At 42.1% G+C, this 20032-nt stretch overlaps 1 protein-coding gene across 9 annotated transcripts in view; it reads right to left on the bottom strand.

The window, feature by feature from the left end:
- Positions 1-20032, bottom strand: part of ARHGAP19 (Rho GTPase activating protein 19) — an 84599-nt gene that overhangs the window by 47473 nt on the left and 17094 nt on the right. For 7 of the 9 annotated variants that reach the window (XM_023206311.2, XM_023206306.3, XM_023206310.2 and 4 more), the window contains 3 exons: positions 4194-4459; positions 3155-3235; positions 1759-1968 (listed from right to left, as the gene is read on the bottom strand). In XM_023206311.2, the coding sequence (XP_023062079.1) occupies positions 1759-1968; positions 3155-3235; positions 4194-4459 (557 nt within the window). The remainder of the gene's footprint in view (positions 1-1758; positions 1969-3154; positions 3236-4193; positions 4460-20032) is intronic. The other 2 variants (XM_023206308.2, XM_023206307.2) reach the window with 2 other exon arrangements.

Here is a 20032-nt window from a genome sequence, read left to right as displayed (position 1 = left end):
TACAGTAAGTGAAAAAAGCAAACCACAGAACCATGTGTATAACCTGTTACATAAAAATAGGAGAAAAGGAATATACATATTTGGAAATACACAAAATATCTCTGGAAGGATACTTTAGAAATCAGTAACACTGGTCCGGGGGTTGCAGCTCATGCCTGCAATCCTAGCACTTTGGGAGACTGAGGACGGAGGATCACTTGAAGCCAGGAGTTTGAGACCAGCCTGGGGAACAGGTTTTCTTTTTTTTTTTTTTTTTTTTTTGAGGCGGAGTCTTGCTCTGTCGCCCGGGCTGGAGTGCAGTGGCCGGATCTCAGCTCACTGCAAGCTCTGCCTCCGAGGTCTAAGCCATTCTCTTGCCTCAGCCTCCCGAGTAGCTGAGACTACAGGCGCCCGCCACCTCGCCCGGCTAGTTTTTGTATTTTTAGTAGAGACGGGGTTTCACCGTGTTAGCCAGGATGGTCTCCATCTCCTGACCTCGTGATTCGCCCGTCTCGGCCTCCCAAAGTGCTGGGATTACAGGCTTCAGCCACCGTGCCCGGCCAGGTTTTCTTTTTTTAAAAGAAAAAAAATTTTTTTTAATCATAACACTGATTGTTTCTGAGAAGAACTGGGTCTTGGGGAACAAGTGTAGGAGAGAAGGTTTTTACTGTATATTATTTGAATCATCTGAATTTTGAACTGTGTTTCTATTCAGAAAACAAATAATTTTTTTAAAAAATAAATTTCCTTGGCTTGGGCGTGGTAGCTCACACCTGTAATGCCAGCACTTTGGGAGGCTGAGGCGGGCAGATCACAAGGTCAAGAGATCAAGACCATCCTGGCCAACATGGTGAAATCCCATCTCTACTAAAAATACAAAAATTAGCTGGGTGTGGTGGCGGGCACCTGTAATCCCAGCTACTCGGGAGGCTGAAACAGGAGAATCACTGGAACCCGGGAGGCAGAGGTTGCAGCGAGCCGAGATCGCACCATTACACTCCAGCCTGGTGAGAGAGCGAGACTCTGTCTCAAAAAAAAAAAAAATTTTTTTTTCAAGAGTAGAGATGTCCTCAACTGAGGCATAGAAATACTGAGCAAAAACCCCAAACCAAGGCAAAAATACTGAACCTGTAAACCTCTGAAATATATGAATCAATCCAATGAAAAGCATACATTTATCAAGCAACTAAAACGGATTGGGCACAGTGGCTCACGCCTATAATCCCAGCACTTCAGGAGGCCAAGGTGGGCAGATCGCTTGAGCCCAGGAGTTTGAGCCTCGGCAACATGGCAAAACCCAGTGTCTACAAAAAATACAAAAAATTTGCCAGGCGTGATGCCGCACACCTATAGTCCCAGCTACTTAGGAGGCTGAGGTGGCAGGCTCACCTGAGCCTGGGAGATCAAGGCTGCAGTGAGCCAAGGTTGCACCACTGCACTCCAGCCTAGGTGACAGAGTGAGATCCTGTTTCCAACTATAATGTTCAACACACTACTCAAGAATCTATCAGAGATTCAAAAATAAATAAAACTCAGACCATATATTACTACCAGCTCCTTATCTCAATACAAAGCTTATTTATCAAGAAAGCCATTCGATTAAAATTAAATTTAACTAGCCAATACCTTTGAGTACCCAGAGAAGTCCAGCAACAACAAGAAGTCTTAAACAATATTAACAGAAGTATTTCTGTGGGTCACAAGCAACAGAAAATTCCTAGGAACTTTACTAAATTTAAAGAAATGTATTTACATCTCCTTCTTACTTCCTATACTCACCAGCGATTTTAAGGTGTGCGTTGAAATGTTTATGTGTCAGCAGAGGCTCCGGCAACTCTCCTAGAAACATCTTCAGCAAAGTGGCAACATCATTTGAGTGAAACTCCCCTGATTCCAAGTCAATGTCAGTTCCATTATTGAGAGCATCCCTTAAAATTTGCTGTCGGACACTATTACCTGGTACTCTAAACAAACCCTCTACTCGTAAGTCTGTTTAGCATAAAAGAAAGCAGAGGACAGGCAAAAAGGAAGCAGAAATATTATGATTAAAATACACGGTCTAAAGACTACACTTCAAAGACCTTTTACAAACCCTTTCAAGTAAGTTTTTGCCTTTTTTCATCAGTGTAGTTTAGAACCTACAGACCTCCTGAGGAGACATATCTGAACGCCCCTGGGCACTTGGAGATCTTCCAAACTAAAAGGTAGTCCTCCCAGGAGTCATTCAATCTCCTGAGGTATGTACAGACAATCTGAATTTAACCCAATCAATGGTCAGGATTAGCTTGAAAAATAAATTTTAAAAAAGCCAAATCTCCCTAAAGACCTCTTCTTGTTTATCCCAGACTTCATTTTGAGGGTCTACATACATCTGTGGATGTTTGTGGCTCTTGTAAACTATTTTCCCAGCCCAGAATGAATCCAGAGTCTCTGTACTGCTTCAGGAATTAGAACTCTAATGTGTCAAATTCCTAAGAGATTCCCAGAAGCTTTAGGGTCATCCCAACTATTCATCCCTAGGCCAGGTGCAATAGCTCATGCCTATAATCTCAACACTTTGGGAGGCCTAGGCGGGTGAATCACTTGAGCACAGTTCAAGACAAGCCTAGGCAATATGGCAAAACCCCATCTCTACAAAAAACTACAAAAAGTAGCCGGGTGTGGTGGTGTAAGCTTGTGATCCCAGTTACTAGGGAGGCCGAGGTGGGAGAATCACCTGAGTCTGGGAGGTCAAGGCTGCAGTGAGCCAAGATCGCATCACTGCACCCCAGCCTGGGTGACAGAATGAGACCTTGTCTCAAAAAAAAAAAAAAAAAAAAGTAAAGAGTGTGTTTTAAGCATAGAATTCTGGAGAAAAAAGGTATCATGCTCTCTTAAATAAATGCAACAATTCTTTAGGGACAACATATTTTTCCAGAAGAAATGTCTCTCTGAGGCAAGAGGTAAATGTGACGTCATAGACACGGTCTAATTTATATACACTTTGAGAGTATAAAGCAAATGAATATGAGATGAAGTTTGAAAGGACATATATTTAAAAACATGCCACCTGAAATTAACACTGGTTAGTTCCTTTGATGGTTAATTGGCACCTACTAACTCAAGGCAGTTAGCTCTCAACAGAAAACAGAATTCTTCATTAAACAAAGAACGATAAAATTTCAAGTAGTCTTACTTTTGTGTAGATATTCAATCAGTTGGTATATCTGGGCAATGCCTTCCTCTGTCAGTGGGGACCCAAATATCACTCCTTTTTCTGAAAAACCATATGATATGACAGGGTTATATTTCACACAAATAGTACAAAATCATCATACTTAAAACCACTCAAGCATCCTATTTTACAATTCAGCAAGCGTTTTCACATGGTCAGTAAACAAAAACCTTAGAACTGGAAGTGCACCAGAAAATGCAAGCAGGATAACTCTCAATCAGCTTTCTCCAAGTTCAATATTAGACTGTAGGTTCTTTGAAGGCAAATACCATCTTCTTTTTTAAGTAAGAAGCATATATCTAGTAAGTAAGAAGGAGATATCTAGCATGTTAGTATTTAATTTAACAAACAAACAGAAGGCCAGGCATGGTGGCTCACACCTGTAATCCCAGCGCTTTGGGAGGCTGAGGTGGGAGGACTGCTTGAAGCCAGGAGTTTGAGACCAGCCTGGGCAACATAGTGAGACCCCATTTCTACAAAAAATAGAAAACAGTCAGGCATGGCGTCATGCATCTGTAGTCCCAGCTACTGGGAGCTGAGACAGAAGGATAGATTGAGCCCAGGAATTCAAGGCTGCAGTGAGGTATGATACCACTGCGCTCCAACATCGGCAACAGAGTGAGACCCCATCCCTGAAAAAAAAGAAAATCCAAGCTTTCTGTTCTATAGTCTCTAGCTACATAACTATGGTTTTTTAAAGATCATTTTCACATATTAATAGGGCACAAAAATCAAGATGCCCCGATAACTACCTAAGTTAATCATGTCATCATCTCTCAGGGACTGAAAATATTTGCTTTAGTTTAATTATTTACTTATCTAGATAGTTTTTACAATTTGTATTACAATTACTTAAGGTGTTACTACTTATAAAAACTGAAAAAAACAGCCAAAAAAAAGCTCTAAGTTAATAGCAACTCTTCAGTGAATGTGTAGATGTTGAGAGAGAAGCCCAGGGAGCAGCTGAGGCCTGCCCACCCTTCACAGACACATCTCCTACCCTTTCGCTTGAGAGACATGAGAGACCGGAAGAATCCTGATGCTGGGCCGGCCCCGCCAGGCAACTTAAGGTCCACTTCCCCCATCAGCTGAGCCAACTCAGTTCCAGGTAAATCGATGAGCCTTGTGATATTGCTGACCACCAACTCAGTGAAAACCTCAGGTTTCTCATGTCGGAGTTTCTCCACAAAAAAGTCAGGATTAAAGATAATGGGCTGACCTCGAAGGGAAGAATCATTGCAGATCACAAAACTGCAGATGGCATCACTGAAAAACACAGAAGAAAATCTTTTGGGACATGATTTTTGTATGTTTCTTATGCACTACTCATTGGGTTACTTGGTCCTGACTCCACGCAAAGGCAGAGGTTTCCTTATAGTCTGCTTCCTTTAATTGAGCCAGATGCCCTTGAACACTGTTCCTTATAACCACAAAGCCTCACAGAGGGGAAGGCATTTACAGGTACACAAAACGGTAATTAATTCCACTTTTCCCATGTCCACAAATAGGTTTTACTTTAAAATCCTTCAATTCTGGATGCCTCTGACCCATCTATCATCATCTAAGTCCAACCTCTGCTCAGACAGGTTCTTCTCTCTAGGGCTCCTGATCTTAGCTGGGTCTCCACTCCTACATTACATTGGGCTATACTCCTGGCAAAGCTCCTTTGAATCTCAGAAATATTTTCTTCCCTGTTCTTTGTTTCCCAATGCCTACTTTACCCCTGTATTAGTTCATTTTCATACTGCTATGAAGAAATACCCAAGACTGGGTAATTTATAAAGAAAAAGAGCTTTAATGGACTCACAGTTCCACACGACTGGGGAGGCCTCAAAATCATGGCAGAAGGCGAAGGAGGAACAAAGGCACATCTTACATGGTAGCATGTTGGGAACAGGCACCAAAATCTGGTCATAAACTGGCCCCAAAACTGGCCATAAACAAAATCTCTGCAGCACGGTGACATGTTCATGATAGCCATGACGCCCATGCTGGAAGATTATGGGTCTACTGGAATGAGAACAAGGAACCCCTGGCCCACCCAGGGTGGAAAACCTTTAAAGGCATTCTTAAAACCACAAACAATAGCAAGCACGATCTGTGCCTTAAGGCCATGCTCCTGCTGCAGATAATTAGCCAAACCCATCCCTTTATTTTGGCCCATCCTTTTGTTTCCCATAAGGAATACTTTTAGTTAATCTATAATCTATAAAAACAATGCTTATCACTGGCTTACTATTAATAAACACATGGGTAAATCTCTGTTCAGGGCTCTCAACTCTGAAGGCTGTGAGACCCCTGATTTCCCACTTCACACCTCTATATTTCTGTGTGTGTCTTTAATTCCTCTAGCACTGCTGGGTTAGGGTCTCCCCGACCAAGCTGGTCTCAGCAAGTTGTGGGGCCTGAATCCAGGTCAAAAGGTCGCCGGAGCGACCGGTTGGAGAACATGGAAAACTAAGCTGGAGAACACCCAAGTACTCTTAAAGCAATCCCCGTGGTGATTAAGAAGGCGAGCTCGGAAGCATCAGGGTAACAATGGGACAAGTGTGGGCTCTGGTTCGTTCCACCATGGAACCTTTTCACATTAATGATGAGGAGGAAGGAGAGTATAATGAAGTAACAGAAGAGGTTACAGAGCAGGTTTGTTTGCCAGCTAAAGCTAAAGCATCAAAGGAGGGAGAGGTTCATCCCTACCTTTCTGTATCCCCTCATTACTATTTTGAAGAAAAAGAGTGGCCTGACCCTCCAGATCTTTCTTTTCCAGAGGACACTGGGCGAAAAGTAGTTGCCCCAGTGACTGTTCGAGCAGTGCCTCGAGCAACTGCTCTTAGTTCTATTCAGGCAAGAATTCAGCAAGCTAGACGAGCAGTTCCCTGTTAGAATACACCCCCCAGATCAACAGGGAAATATTATAGCTACATTTGAGCCTTTTCCTTTTAAATTACTCAAAGAATTTAAACAAGCTATAAATCAGTATGGACCAGGTTCTCCTTTTGTAATGGGACTGTTAAAGGATGTTGCTGTTTCCAGTCGCACGATTCCTACTGACTGGGATGCTCTTACTCGAGCTTGTCTAACTCCTGCTCAGTTCTTACAATTTAAAACTTAGTGGGCAGATGAAGCTTCCATTCAGGCTGTTCGAAATGCCCAGGCCCAACATCAAATTAATATAACTGCAGACCAACTTTTGGGGGTTGGCAGCTGGGCTGGTTTAGATGCACAACTGGTCATGCAGGATGATGCCATACAACAGCTTAGGGGAGTGTACATTAGAGCTTGGGGAAAAAAATCACTTCAGGTGGAGAACAATACCCTTCCTTCACTGCTACAAAACAGGTATCAAGAGACCCACACATTGATTTTATAGCTCGGATACAGGAGTATCTTAAACAGATGATTGCAGATTCGGCTGCTCAGAATATAGTGTTGCAGTTATTAGCTTTCGACAATGCTAATCCCGATTGCCAGGCTGCTCTGCGACCTATCAGAGGGAAAGCACATTTAGTTGATTATATCAAGGCCTGTGATGGTATCGGAGGTAATCTGCATAAAGCTACTTTGTTGGCACAGGCAATGGTAAGACTGAGAGTGGATAAAGGAAATACTCTGTTTCCTGGAGCTTGTTTTAACTGTGGGAAGCATGGTCATACTAAAAAAGAATGTAGAAAAAATCAGCAAGTCAAGTCACCCGATAGGGGAAAAAAGAATACTGCTGAAACTGAAATATGTCCAAAATGTAAAAAAGGAAAACACTGAGCTAATCAGTGTCACTCTAAGTTTGATAAAGAAGGGAACCCTAGGCCGGGTACAGTGGTTCACACCTGTAATCCCAGAACTTTGGGAGGCCAAGACGAGCAGATCACGAGCTCAGGAGATCGAGACCATCCTGGCTAACATGGTGAAACCCCATCTCTACTAAAAATACAAAAAATTAGCCGGGCGTGGTGGCAGGCACCTGTAGTCCCAGCTACTTGGGAGGCTGAGGCAGGAGAATGGCATGAACCCAGGAGGCAGAGCTTGCAGTGAGCCGAGATCGCACCACTGCACTCCAGTCTGGGCGACGAGCGAGACTCCGTCTCAAAAAAAAAAAAAAAAAAAAGGAAGGAACCCAATTTCAGGAAACGCCATGAAGGGCCCGTCCCAGGCCCCATTCTAAACCGAGGAATTTCCAGCTCAGGCCATTCCCTCACCCCCCATACAATGTCTGTCCCCCGCCACAGCCAATAGTGCCGCAGTAGATTTATGCTGCACAAAAGCTGTGAGTCTTCTGCCTGGGGAACTGCCACGAAAGGTCCCAACAGGAGTCTATGGTCCCTTGCCAGCAGGGACAATAGGAATACTTTTTGGAAGGTCTAGTTTAAGTTTAAAAGGGGTACAAATACATATAGGAGTCACTGATTCAGATTACAATGGGAAATTCAAATTGTTATATCTACTTCTGTTCCCTGGAAAGCAGAGCCAGGATAGCACATAGCAGGGCCATGATAGCGCATCGCAGAGCCAGGATAGCACATAGCACAGCTCCTGATTGTGCCGTATGTGGGAATGGGAAAAAGTGAAACTAAATGAACAAGATTTGGAAGCACAAACAAACAAGGCAAAGCAGCTTACTGGGTAAATCAAGTTACTAATAAATGCCCTACCTGTGAAATAACTATTCAGGGAAAGAAATTTAAAGGTTTGGTAGATATAGGAGTCAACATTTCAGTCATTTCTATAGCACTGGTCGTCCACATGGCCAATTCAACCCACTCAATCTGACATAGTTGGAGTTGGTAAAGCCCCTGAAGTATATCAAAGTGTTATATTTTGCACTGTGAGGGGCCTGATGGACAACCTGGGACTATTCAACCAATTGTAATTTCTGTATCTATAAATTTATGGGGAAGAGATTTATTACAACAACATAGAGCACAAGTTCTAATTCCAGAACAATTATATAGCCCTCAAAGTCAACATATGATGCATGAAATGGGGTATGTCCCTGGTATGGGACTAGAAAAAAATTTGCAAGGTTTGAAAGAACTGCTTCAAGTGGAAAGACAAAGTTCCTGCCAAAGATTAGGATATCTTTTTTGATGGCAGCCATTGTTAAGCCTCCAGAACTTATACCTGGTTAACAGATAAGCCAATTTGGATAGAACAATGGCCACTGAGTAAAGAGAAACTGGAGGCTTTAGAGAAATTAGTTACTGAACAATTAGAAAATGAACACATAGCTCCAACATTTTCCCCTTGGAATTCTCCAGTTTTCATAATTAAGAAAAAAATCAGGTAAATGGAGAATATTAACTGACTTAAGAGCCATCAGGCCGGGCGCGGTGGCTCAAGCCTGTAATCCCAGCACTTTGGGAGGCCGAGACGGGAGGATCACGAGGTCAGGAGATCGAGACCATCCTGGCTAACACGGTGAAACCCCGTCTCTACTAAAAAATACAAAAAACTAGCCGGGCGAGGTGGCAGGCGCCTGTAGTCCCAGCTACTCGGGAGGCTGAGGCAGAAGAATGGCGTGAACCCGGGAGGCGGAGCTTGCAGTGAGCTGAGATCCGGCCACTGCACTCCAGCCCGGGCGACAGAGCAAGACTCCGTCTCAAAAAAAAAAAAAAAGAGCCATCAATTCAGTTATACATGTAATGTTCCTACGGGAGCATTACAGGATTGCCTTCTCCTGCTATAATTCCAAAAAATTGGCCTTTAATAGTCATAGATTTAAAAGACTGTTTCTTTACTATCCCCTTAGCTGAGCAAGACTGTGAACGGTTTGCATTTACAATTCCTGTGGTAAACAACCTGCAGCCTACTAAGCGTTTTCACTGTTTCACAGATGGGTCTAGTAATGGTAAAGCTTCTTATTCTGGCTCGAAAAGTAAAGTTTTCCAGACGCCCTATACTTCAACTCAAAAAGCAGAGCTTGTAGCTGTAATTGAGGTATTAACTGCTTTTAATATGCCTATTAATGTGATTTCTGACTCTTCATACGTGGTTCATTCCACACAGTTAATTAAAAATGCTCAGTTACTATTTAATACAGATAAAAAACTGATGACAAAAACAAAAAGGAGGGAGAAAGAGAATATGGAACCCCGCAGATGCAACTGAATCTAGCATTATTAACTTTAAATTTTTTGAGCCTGCCAAAAGGCCAGATGTTATCAGCAGCTGAACAGCATCTACAGAAACCAGTTGCAAAGACAGAAGCAGAACAATTGGTTTGGTGGGGAGATCTGATAACAAAAAGTTGGGAAATAAGTAAAATAATAACTTGGAGTAGAGGTTATGCTTATGTCTCTCCAGGACCACCGAATCAATAGCTGATTTGGATACCATCAAGACACCTGAAACCTTATCATGAACCAGATGTCAAGGAAGAGATTCCAGGAGGATCCCAAGGACCCCCTGGCTCCAGCCATGTTGAGGGTGATGCTGAGGTGGACCCCAATTTTCACGAGCAACACCCGTTGAACACAGCCACCCACCTGGGGACAGATCAAGAAGCTGTCGCAGATGGCAGAAGAAAACCTGAGGAAAGTGGAAGAACCAGTCACAATGAGTAATTTAATGGTAGCTATGATAGCAGTGATCACCATTGCCGTGAGTATTCCTTCAACAAGGGCTGACACAGAGAACAATTATACTTATTGGGCATATTTATCAATCTTGGCTGGCAATATGCCTGCATGTAATCACTCTATGACACAGTTACACATGCTTTTATTTTTTTGGTGAGACGCAGTCTCGCTCTGTCGCCCAGGCTGGAGTGCAGTGGCGCGATCTCAGCTCATTGCAAGCTCCGCCTCCCGGGTTTACGCCATTCTCCTGCCTCAGGCTCCCAAGTAGCTGGGACTACAGGCGCCCGCCACCTCGCCCGGCTAGTTTTTTTTTTGTATTTTTTAGTAGAGACGGGGTTTCACCGTGTTAGCCAGTATGGTCTCGATCTCCTGACCTCGTGATCCACCCGTCTCGGCCTCCCAAAGTGCTGGGATTACAGGCGTGAGCCACCGCGCCTGGCCCACATGCTTTCTGATCTCAGTATTTACCACAATAAATCTGCTCCTATAATTGAGGGATACCGCCCTCAAAAACCTATTTGTAAACAAAATAGAACCTGGCCAGAAATAATGAATGTACTTGTTTAGGAAGATTGCATTGCAGAACAGGCAGAGGTACTGCACAACGATTCCTATGGAATCATTACTGATTGGTCCCCTAAGGGGATATTTAGCTTGAATTGCACCTCTCAGTCTGCATGCCATGGTCACACTATGTTAAGATGATCTGAACAAAATGGTCAGATGGTAGAAATGATAAGAAGTACAGAAAAGTTCCTATTATCTGGAACCATGGCAGTATAGCGGCACCTCAACCTCAAATGATATGGCCTGCTCTAGGAGCTTAACATAAGGATTTGTGGAAACTATTAAATGCTCTTAATAAGACCAAAATTTAGGAAAGAATAAAAAAGCATCTAGAAGGACACTCTACAAACTTGTCTTTGGATATTGCAAAATTAAAATAACAAATATTCAAAACATCCCAGGTATACCTGACCTTAATGCCAGGAACTTGAGTGCTCGAAGGAGCTGCAGACAGATTAGCAGCTAGTAACCCATTAAAATGGATAAAAACACTTGGAAGCTCTGTGATTTCAATGATGATTGTGCTTTTAATCTATGTTGTTTATCTTTGTATAGTCTGCAGATGTGGATCCTGACTCCTGTGAGAAGTAGCTCACCATGACAAAGCTGCCTTTGCTTTTATCGCTTTGCAAATCAAAGAAGGGGAACATGTTGGGAAAAGGACCCCCAAAATCTGGCCCCAAAACTGGCCATGAACAAAATATCTGCAGCACCGTGACATGTTCATGATGGCCATGACGCCCATGATGGAAGATTGTGGGTTTACCGGAGTGAGGGCAAGGAATCCCTGGCCCACCCAGGGTGGAAAACTGCTCAAAGGCGTTCTTAAAACCACAAACAATAGCATGAACGATCTGTGCCTTAAGGCCATGCTCCTGCTGCAGATAACTAGCCAAATCCATCCCTTTATTTCGGCCCATTCCTTTGTTTCCCATAAGGGATACTCTTAGTTCATCTATAATCTATAAAAACAAGGCTTATCATTGGCTTGCTGTTAATAAATACATGGGTAAATCTCTGTTCGGGGCTCTCAGCTCTGAAGGCTGTGAGACCCCTGATTTCCCACTTCACACCTCTATATTTCTGTGTGTGTGTCTTTAATTCCTCTAGCACTGCTGGGTTAGGGTCTCCCCAGCTGAACTGGTCTCGGCAGCAGCAGGCAAGAGTGTGTGTGCAGGGTAACCGCCCTTTATAAAACCATCGGATCTCATGAGACTTATTCACGTGGGGAAAAACCACCCCATGATTCAATTACCTTCCACCGAGTTCCTCTCATGATACGTGGGGATTATGGGAGCTACAATTCAAAATGAGATTTGGGTGGGGACACAACCAAACCATGTAATTCCACCCCAGCCATTCCCAAATCTCATGTCCTCACATTTCAAAACCAATTATGCCTCCCCAACAGTCCCCCAAAGTCTTAACTCATTTCAGCATTAACTCGAAAGTCCATAGTCCAAAGTCTCATCTGAGACAAGTCCCTTCTGCCTATGAGCCTGTAAAATCAAAAGCAAGTTAGTTACTTCCTAGGTACAATGAGGGTACAGGCACTGGGTAAATACACCCATTCCAAATGGGAGAAATTGGCCAAAACAAAGGGCTACAGGCCCCATGCAAGTCTGAAATCCAACAAGGCAGTAATTAAATCTTACAGCTCTGAAATAATCTCCTTTGACTCCATGTCTCACATCCAGGTCACACTGATGCAAGAAGTGGGTTCTCATAGTCTTGGGCAGCTCTGCCCCTGTGGCTTTGCTGGGTACATCCCCACTCCTGGTTGCTTTCACAGGCTGGCATTGAGTGTTTGCAGCTTTTCCAGATGCACAATGCAAGCTATCAGTGGATCTACAGTTCCGGGCTCTGGAGGATGGTAGCCCTCTTCTCACAACTCCACTAGGCAGTGCCCCAGTGGTGACTTTGTATGGGGGCTCCCATTCCACATTTCCCTTCTCTGAACTGCTCTAGCAGAGGTTCTCTATGAGGGCTCCATCCCTGTAGCACACCTTTGCCTCGACATTGAGGCTTTTCCATACATCCTCTGAAATCTAGGCTGAGGTTCCCAAACCTCAATTCTTGACTTCTGTGCACCCGCAGGCCCAAAACCACATGTAAACTGCCAAGGCTTGGGGCCTGCGCCCTCTGAAGCAATGTCCTGAACTATACACTGGCCCCTTTTAGCCATAGCTGGGACCCAGGGCACCAAGTCCAGGGACTGCACAAAGCAGCAAGGCCCTGGGCCCAGCCCACAGTATCATTTTTCCTCGTAGGCTTCCAGGCCTGTGATGGGAGGGGCTGCTACAAAGGTCTCTGACATGCCCTGGAGACATTTTCCCCATTGTCTTAGAAATTAGGATTTGGCTCCTCCTAGCAAGAGTGACCTTTATATAAGTTCCCAACAAGTTCCTCATCTCCATCTGAGACCACTTCAGTCTGGACTTCACTGTCCATATCACTATCAGCATTTTGGTCAAAGCTATTCAACAAGTCTCTAGGAAGTTCCCAACTTCCCCACATCTTCCTGTATTCTGAGCCCTACATAACCTCTAGGAAGTTCCAAACTTTCCCACATTTCCCTGTCTTCTGAGTCCTCTAAACTATTCCAACCTCTGCCTGTTACTCAGTTTAAAAGTCGCTTCCACATTTTCAGGTATCCTTACAGTAGTACCCAACTCTACTGGTACCAATTTACTGTATTAGTCTGTTCTCACACTGTTAATAAAGACACACCAGAGACTCAGTAATTTATAAAGGAAAGACAGGTTTAATGGACTCACAGTTCCACATGGCTGGGGAGGCCTCATAATCATGGTGGAAGGCAAAGGGGGAACAAAGGCATGTCTTACGTGGCAGCAGTCAAGAGAGCGTGTGCAGGGGAACTGCCCTTTATAAAAACATCAGCTCTTGTGAGACTTATTCACTATCAAGAGAACAGCACAGGAAAAACCCGCCCCCATGATTCAATTACCTCCCACTGGGTTCTTCCTACAACACATGGGGATTATGGGAGCTAGAATTCAAGATGAGATTTGTGTGGGGACATAGCCAAAGCATATCATTCCCTTTTTACTTCTAATATGTTGTTATATTTAAGAATTGTATCCTTGAAACTCTTACAGAAGACATATAGTTTGTATCCATTAACAATAAAGTCTAATGGCTTGTTCTAATCCTTATTATATAAACAGTCATCTGTTATATAACCAACAAATGGACATAACGCAAGCTAGAAAGGACAAGTTATCATATCTCAGTCAGGCAGAATTGAAATTTACCTGACTCATACAAACATACCCACAGTAAAAGCAATCACAACTTAAAAGTGGTCCATTATACCCTAGGTACCAAAGCACTATTCCAGGAAAAATGATGGCACTTCTAAATACTAAATGTAACTAATCTACAAAGGACATTGTCAATACTACATGGATAATTAATAATAACAGTATAGTGAAAACAAGGCATGGGTAGACTTCAAAGTTCATCTCTATTTCCTTGAAAAATTATTACATGATTTAATCAACAGTCCACATCTTCAGTTGGTGACCAGGAGATTCCTTCTTTTCTCTGAAATGATAATGTATTATGAGGAATAACAAAAATTAAAAACTAGGAATGTGTGTCCTCAAGCCAAAAAGTAACTAAAAAAAATAGAATTTAAAATGCTTGTCTCAACCTTTTTACACACTAGTTATTTTTCCTGTTCAAATGCCAATGATGATAAATAAAAGCCAAATAAAATTAGAAGCAACTTCATCTTAAATCATTGACAAGAGCCTCTTTTTTTAACATCAGCTTATTTCAGTCAAGAAGCAAGGGTCAATATAGGACTATTGTTTATAATCACTGCCAATGAGAAATCACTACCCTACCAGGAGGGCTAGAAAAATCATAAAATGTGTAGTACCAAAAAGAGTCTTATAATTTATTGAGTCTAAACTAATCATTTTCTGGAATTCACATCACTTTTGATTCTGAATAACTGATTCAGATCAAATTAGCATTAACATAAAAATGTGTATTAATAGCAACCATTATATTCCTGAAACAGAAACGCATACATACATACATAAAACTTTCAGACTTTTATTAATGTCCAGAGCAAAACTCAAGATTCTAACACTTTCAACACAGTTGACCCTTCCAGCACTAAACTGGATCAAATATTGTACACAAGTGAGAAAGAAACTAAAAGCAACATGTATAGTTTTTCAACAGAATTCTTCCTACTTGGCCATCACTCCCAAAACTACTCCCTCCTAAACAGCATAAACAGGGAGAAGAATAAACAGGTTCAAGACTGCTCCTAGCTATTCACAAGGAATACAAGAAAAAAAGATACCTTGGAACTCGTAACACATAAGTAACACGTAAACAATCTCAGTTTCTCTTCCCTTCTGTTTTTTCTCCCCTTTCTTCCCATGTTCATTCTCTCGTTATGTCACACTTTAATTTCTTTAAGCTAGTTCTTTTCTTTTCCCCTACTTCCTCACTTTTTCCATGTGGACCATCTGGTAAAACAATATCTAAGAGATGGAAATAGTTAAAAGAGAAATCAAATGGAAGGTGAAAGATGGAAAAGAGTTATAGCGGGTTATTTTTCTTAAAGTTACCCCATATCACAAAGCCCACTAATCCCTTTCCAAAGAATACACAATACCACAATATAAAGCTAAAATTATCAAGAAACACGTTTTAAGAACTTAAGAAATTTATAGGACTAAAGAAAAAACTACTATATTTAAGCAAAAACAACCTTCCACTCTACAATATTGTAAAACAAACTAAATATACTAAAGTTCAAGAAAATAAATATATTTCTTACATAAGTGCTGAAAGCTTCTGATGAGGCATTGGTAAATCGAAGAGACAGGAAAAAAGCTTTCCCCTTGTTTGTTGTGACAAAGAAACTCTCCTTTCCCTGCCCCAGCACAGCCTACACACATTCCAGACATGTTAGAGGATACAAGGGCACATTATGAGGCCTGAAAGGCAGTACTTAGGACTCTGAGCACTCATCTACAAGTAGAAAAATAGAGATAAAAAACTAGACCAGTTAATTAACTGTATTTGCCAATGCATAGATGAAGCTCAAAAGCAGACTCCCGTCACCACTGAAGTTATACTAGATGAAACAGTTACAAATGTAAAAGCATAGAACAGGTGGTTTTACAATATGGGGGAGGGGTGATCCCTACCTCACATTACAGACAAAAAATAAATTCCAACCAAAATAAAGATCTAAATATGAAAAGCCAAATTTAAAAGCAGTAAAAAACAATATAGAATAAATAAATGCAACAGAGGAAGAGTTTCTTAAACAAGACATAAAAAGCACAATCCCCAAAGAATCATAAATTTAACTACATTAAATTTATCTGTATAACAAATGACACTACACATTAAATTTCTTAAAAATGAAGTCACAATGCCTCTAAAGAGAAATGGATAAAAGGGGAAGAAGAGTGGGAGAGAAACTTTTCACTGCATGCTCTTTTGTATTTTCTGGATTTTATATTCATGTGAACATACTATCCATTCATAATAAATAAATAAATCTAAAACTTTAAAAGTAATAATAAAATACAAGATAAGCCACAGATTAAAAAAAGATGTTTGCCATGCATATAACCAGGATCAGTATTCAGAATGAATCAGTAATCCTAAAAATTAATAAGGAAAAGACACTTGACTCAACAGAAAATTAGTCAAATGACATGATCAGTAATGCAGAGAAGAGGGGACCTAATGACTAATAAACATAAAAAGAATCTCGGCCGGGCGCGGTGGCTCAAGCCTGTAATCCCAGCACTTTGGGAGGCCAAGGCGGGCAGATCACGAGGTCAGGAGATCGAGACCATCCTGGCTAACATGGTGAAACCCCGTCTCTACTAAAAAATACAAAAAACTAGCCGGGCGAGGTGGCGGGCACCTGTAGTCCCAGCTACTCGGGAGGCTGAGGCAGGAGAACGGCGTAAACCCGGGAGGCAGAGCTTGCAGTGAGCTGAGATCCGGCCACTGCACTCCAGCGCGGGCAACAGAGCAAGACTCCGTCTCGAAAAAAAAAAAAAAAAAGAATCTCAACTTCACAAGTTGTCAGAATAAAGCAAATTTAAAAATAGTACCTTTCCTTACTCATCACTTAGCAAAATCAGATTCAGGTGGTATATTTTTATTCTCAGTTTGCTATGTTATTTATTTTTTTTTTAGACAGAGTCTCACTCTTGTCACCCAGGCTGGAGTGCAATGGCACAATCTCGGCTCACTGCAGCCTCTGCCTTCCAGAGGAGATATATATATTTATTTATATATTTACTTATTTAAAATTGTGTATTGGATGTTTAATTTTATCAAATACTTATCAAAAATTTTTTGTGCATCTATTGATGATCATATAATTTTTTCCTCTATGGTAAATAATACTGATTTTCTATTGTCAAACCAACCTTGCATTTCTCAAATAACTCAACTTTGTGATGATGTATTATCATTTTTATATGTTGTTGAATTTGGTTTGCTTATAAATTTCCCATTCATTCATAAGTGTGATTAGTCTTAAATTTTCTTTTCTTGTAATGTCTTCATTAGGTTTTATATCAAGGTTGCTCTAGCCTTATACACCCAGGTGGGAAATATGTCTTTTTTGTTGTTGTTGTTCTTTTTTTTTTCAGACAGAGTCTCACTCTGTCGCCTGAACTGGAGTGCAGTGGCACGATCTCAGCTCACTCACTGCAACCTCCGCCTCCCAGGTTCAAGCAATTCTCCTGCCTCAGTCTCCTGAGTAGCTGGGACTACAGGGCACATGCTGCCTCGCCCATCTAATTTTTTGTATTTTGGTAGAGACAGGATTTCATGGTGTTGCCCAGGCTGGTCTTGAACTCCTGAGCTCAGGCAATCTGCCCGCCTCGGCCTCCCACAGGCATGAGCCACCGCGCCCGGCCAATGTCTTATTTTTCTATTTTCTGAAAAAATGTATGTGAGATTAGTGTTATTTCTTCTTTAAATATGTGACAGAATTGGCTGATTAAGCCATCTGAACCTAGAATTTTCTCTGTGAAAAAGTTTTTCATTACACATTCCACTTATTTTGTGTTATGGGACTACTCACATTTTCCTTTACTTCTTGTGTTAATTTTGTTAAGTTGTACATTTCAAGGAATTTGTCTATTTCACATAAACCTTCAAACTTTATCGGTATAAATTTGTATATAATATCCTCTTATCTTTTTTAATATCTCTAGGTTCCATAGTAATGTCCTCCTCTTTGTTCCTGATACTGGTAATTTGTTTTTCAGCTGGGGGCGGTGGCTCAAGCCTGTAATCCCAGCACTTTGGGAGGCCAAGACAGGTGGATCACGAGGTCAGGAGATCAAGACCATCCTGGCTAACATGGTGAAACCCCGTCTCTACTAAATAATACAAAAAACTAGCTGGGCGAGGTGGCGGGCGCCTGTAGTCCCAGCTACTGGGGAGGCTGAGGCAGGAGAATGGTGTAAACCTGGGAGGCCGAGCTTGCAGTGAGCTGAGATCCCGCCACTGCACTCCAGCCTGGGCAACAGAGTGAGACTGTGTCTCAAAAAAAAAAAAAAAAAAAAAAAAAAAAATTTGTCTTCAATGTAATTAGCTTTGTCAAGTTTCCAAATTCTAGCTTTGTTGAACCTCTCTATTGTATATGTTTGTTGTTTATTTCATTAGTTTCTTTTTTTTTTTTTCTTCCTTTGAGATGGAGTCTTGCTGTGTCTTCTAGGCAGGAGTGCAATGGCACAATCTTGGCTCACTGCAACCTCCACCTCCCGAGTTCAAGCAATCCTCCTGCCTCAGCCTCCCCAGTAGCTGGAATTACAGGCACACATCACCATACCCAGCTAATTTTTGTATTTTTAGTAGAGATAGGGTTTCACCATGTTGGCCAGGCTGGTCTCAAACTCCTGACCTCAGGTGATCCACCCACCTTACCCTCCCAAAGTGCTGGGATTATAGGCGTGACTCACCACGCCCAGCTTATTTCATTAATTTCTGCTTTTTTTTTTCTTTTTTTTTTTTTTTTTTTGAGACAGACTCATTCTGTTGCCCAGGCTGGAGTACAGTGGCACTATCCTGGCTCACTGCAACTTCTGCCTCCTTGGTTCAAGCGCTTCTCATGCCTCAGACTCCTGAGTAGTTGGGATTACAGGTGAGTGCCATCATGCCCAGCTAATTTTTGTATTTTTAGTAGAGATAGGGTTTCCCATGTTGAGCAGGCTGGTCTCAAACTCCTGGCCTCAACCAATCCACCCACCTCGGCTCTCAAAGTGTTGGCATTACAGGCATGAGCCACCACACCCAACCCACAACATTATTTTCTAAACAGCCAAAACTAAAAAAGCAAAATGTCCAGCAGAATCTTAACTTAATGGCTTTGTTTATTTGCAATGGAATATTACATAGTAATGAAAATGGACAGACTCTAGCTATATGTACAATCATAGCTAAATCTCACAAATAAAAGCAAAAGAAGCCACACACACACACACACACACACACACAGACAACTACATACTATATGATGACATATCAAATTTTAAAAATAAACGAAACTAGTATTTAGAGGTACTTGCTTAAATGGTAAACTGTAAAGAAATGTATTTACCATAATATTCAGGATAATGGTTACCTTTTGTGGACAGTGATTAAGAGAAGGCATGAAGGTATGAAAGAGTTCCTGAGGCCGGGTACGGTGGCTCACGCCTGTAATCCCAGCACTTTGGGAAGCCAAAGCAGGTGGATCACGAGGTCAGGCGGTCGAGATCGAGGTTAGCCTGGCTAACATGGTGAAACCCCCGTCTCTACTAAAAAATACAAAAATTAGCCGGGCATGGTGGCGGGCGCCTGTAATCCCAGCTACGGGAGAGGCTGAGGCAGAACTGCTTGAACCCCGGAGGTGGAGGTTGCAGTGAGCTGAGATCGCGCCACTGCACTCTAGCCTGGGTGGCAGAGCAAGACCCCATCTTTATATTTTTTTATTTTATTTTATTTTATTTTATTTTGAGACGGAATCTCGCTCTGTCGCCCGGGCTGGAGTGCAGTGGCCGGATCTCAGCTCACTGCCAGCTCCGCCTCCCAGGTTTACGCCATCCTCCTGCCTCAGCCTCCCCAGTAGCTGGGACTACAGGCACCTGCCACCTCGCCCGGCTAGTTTTTTGTATTTTTTAGTAGAGACGGGGTTTCACCATGTTAGCCAGGATGGTCTCGATCTCCTGACCTCGTGATCCGCCTGCCTTGGCCTCCCAAAGTGCTGGGATTACAGGCTTGAGCCACCGCGCCCGGCCAAGACCCCATCTTTAAAACAACAACAACAGTTGTTCGTGCCTCTCTTTTCCTGTTGTTGGTAAAATATATGTTTCTGGGGAGCTCACCACTTTGACCCTTTCTAGGGAAAAACATCACTGTTGTCACCAGCACCATCACCATCATTATCAAACAGCTGAGCCAGAGACTAATAATAACGACAATAGCTAACACTTCTATGGGACTTCCTATGTGCCGGCACTGTTCTAACTTTCTGTGTATTATTTTATTTTATCCTTATTATAATCCTATGAGGTAGATGCTGTTATAATGCCATTTTACAGAACAGAAAGTGGAAGCATAGCTTGCTTAAGGTCACTCTGCTAGGTTGTAACAGAGCCAGGATTTGAAACCAGGCAGTCTGGCTCCAGAG

This window comes from Piliocolobus tephrosceles, chromosome 9, assembly GCF_002776525.5.
Source record: "Piliocolobus tephrosceles isolate RC106 chromosome 9, ASM277652v3, whole genome shotgun sequence".
In the NCBI taxonomy this organism is placed as follows: domain Eukaryota; kingdom Metazoa; phylum Chordata; class Mammalia; order Primates; family Cercopithecidae; genus Piliocolobus; species Piliocolobus tephrosceles.
This window is presented reverse-complemented; position numbering and strand designations above follow the sequence as displayed.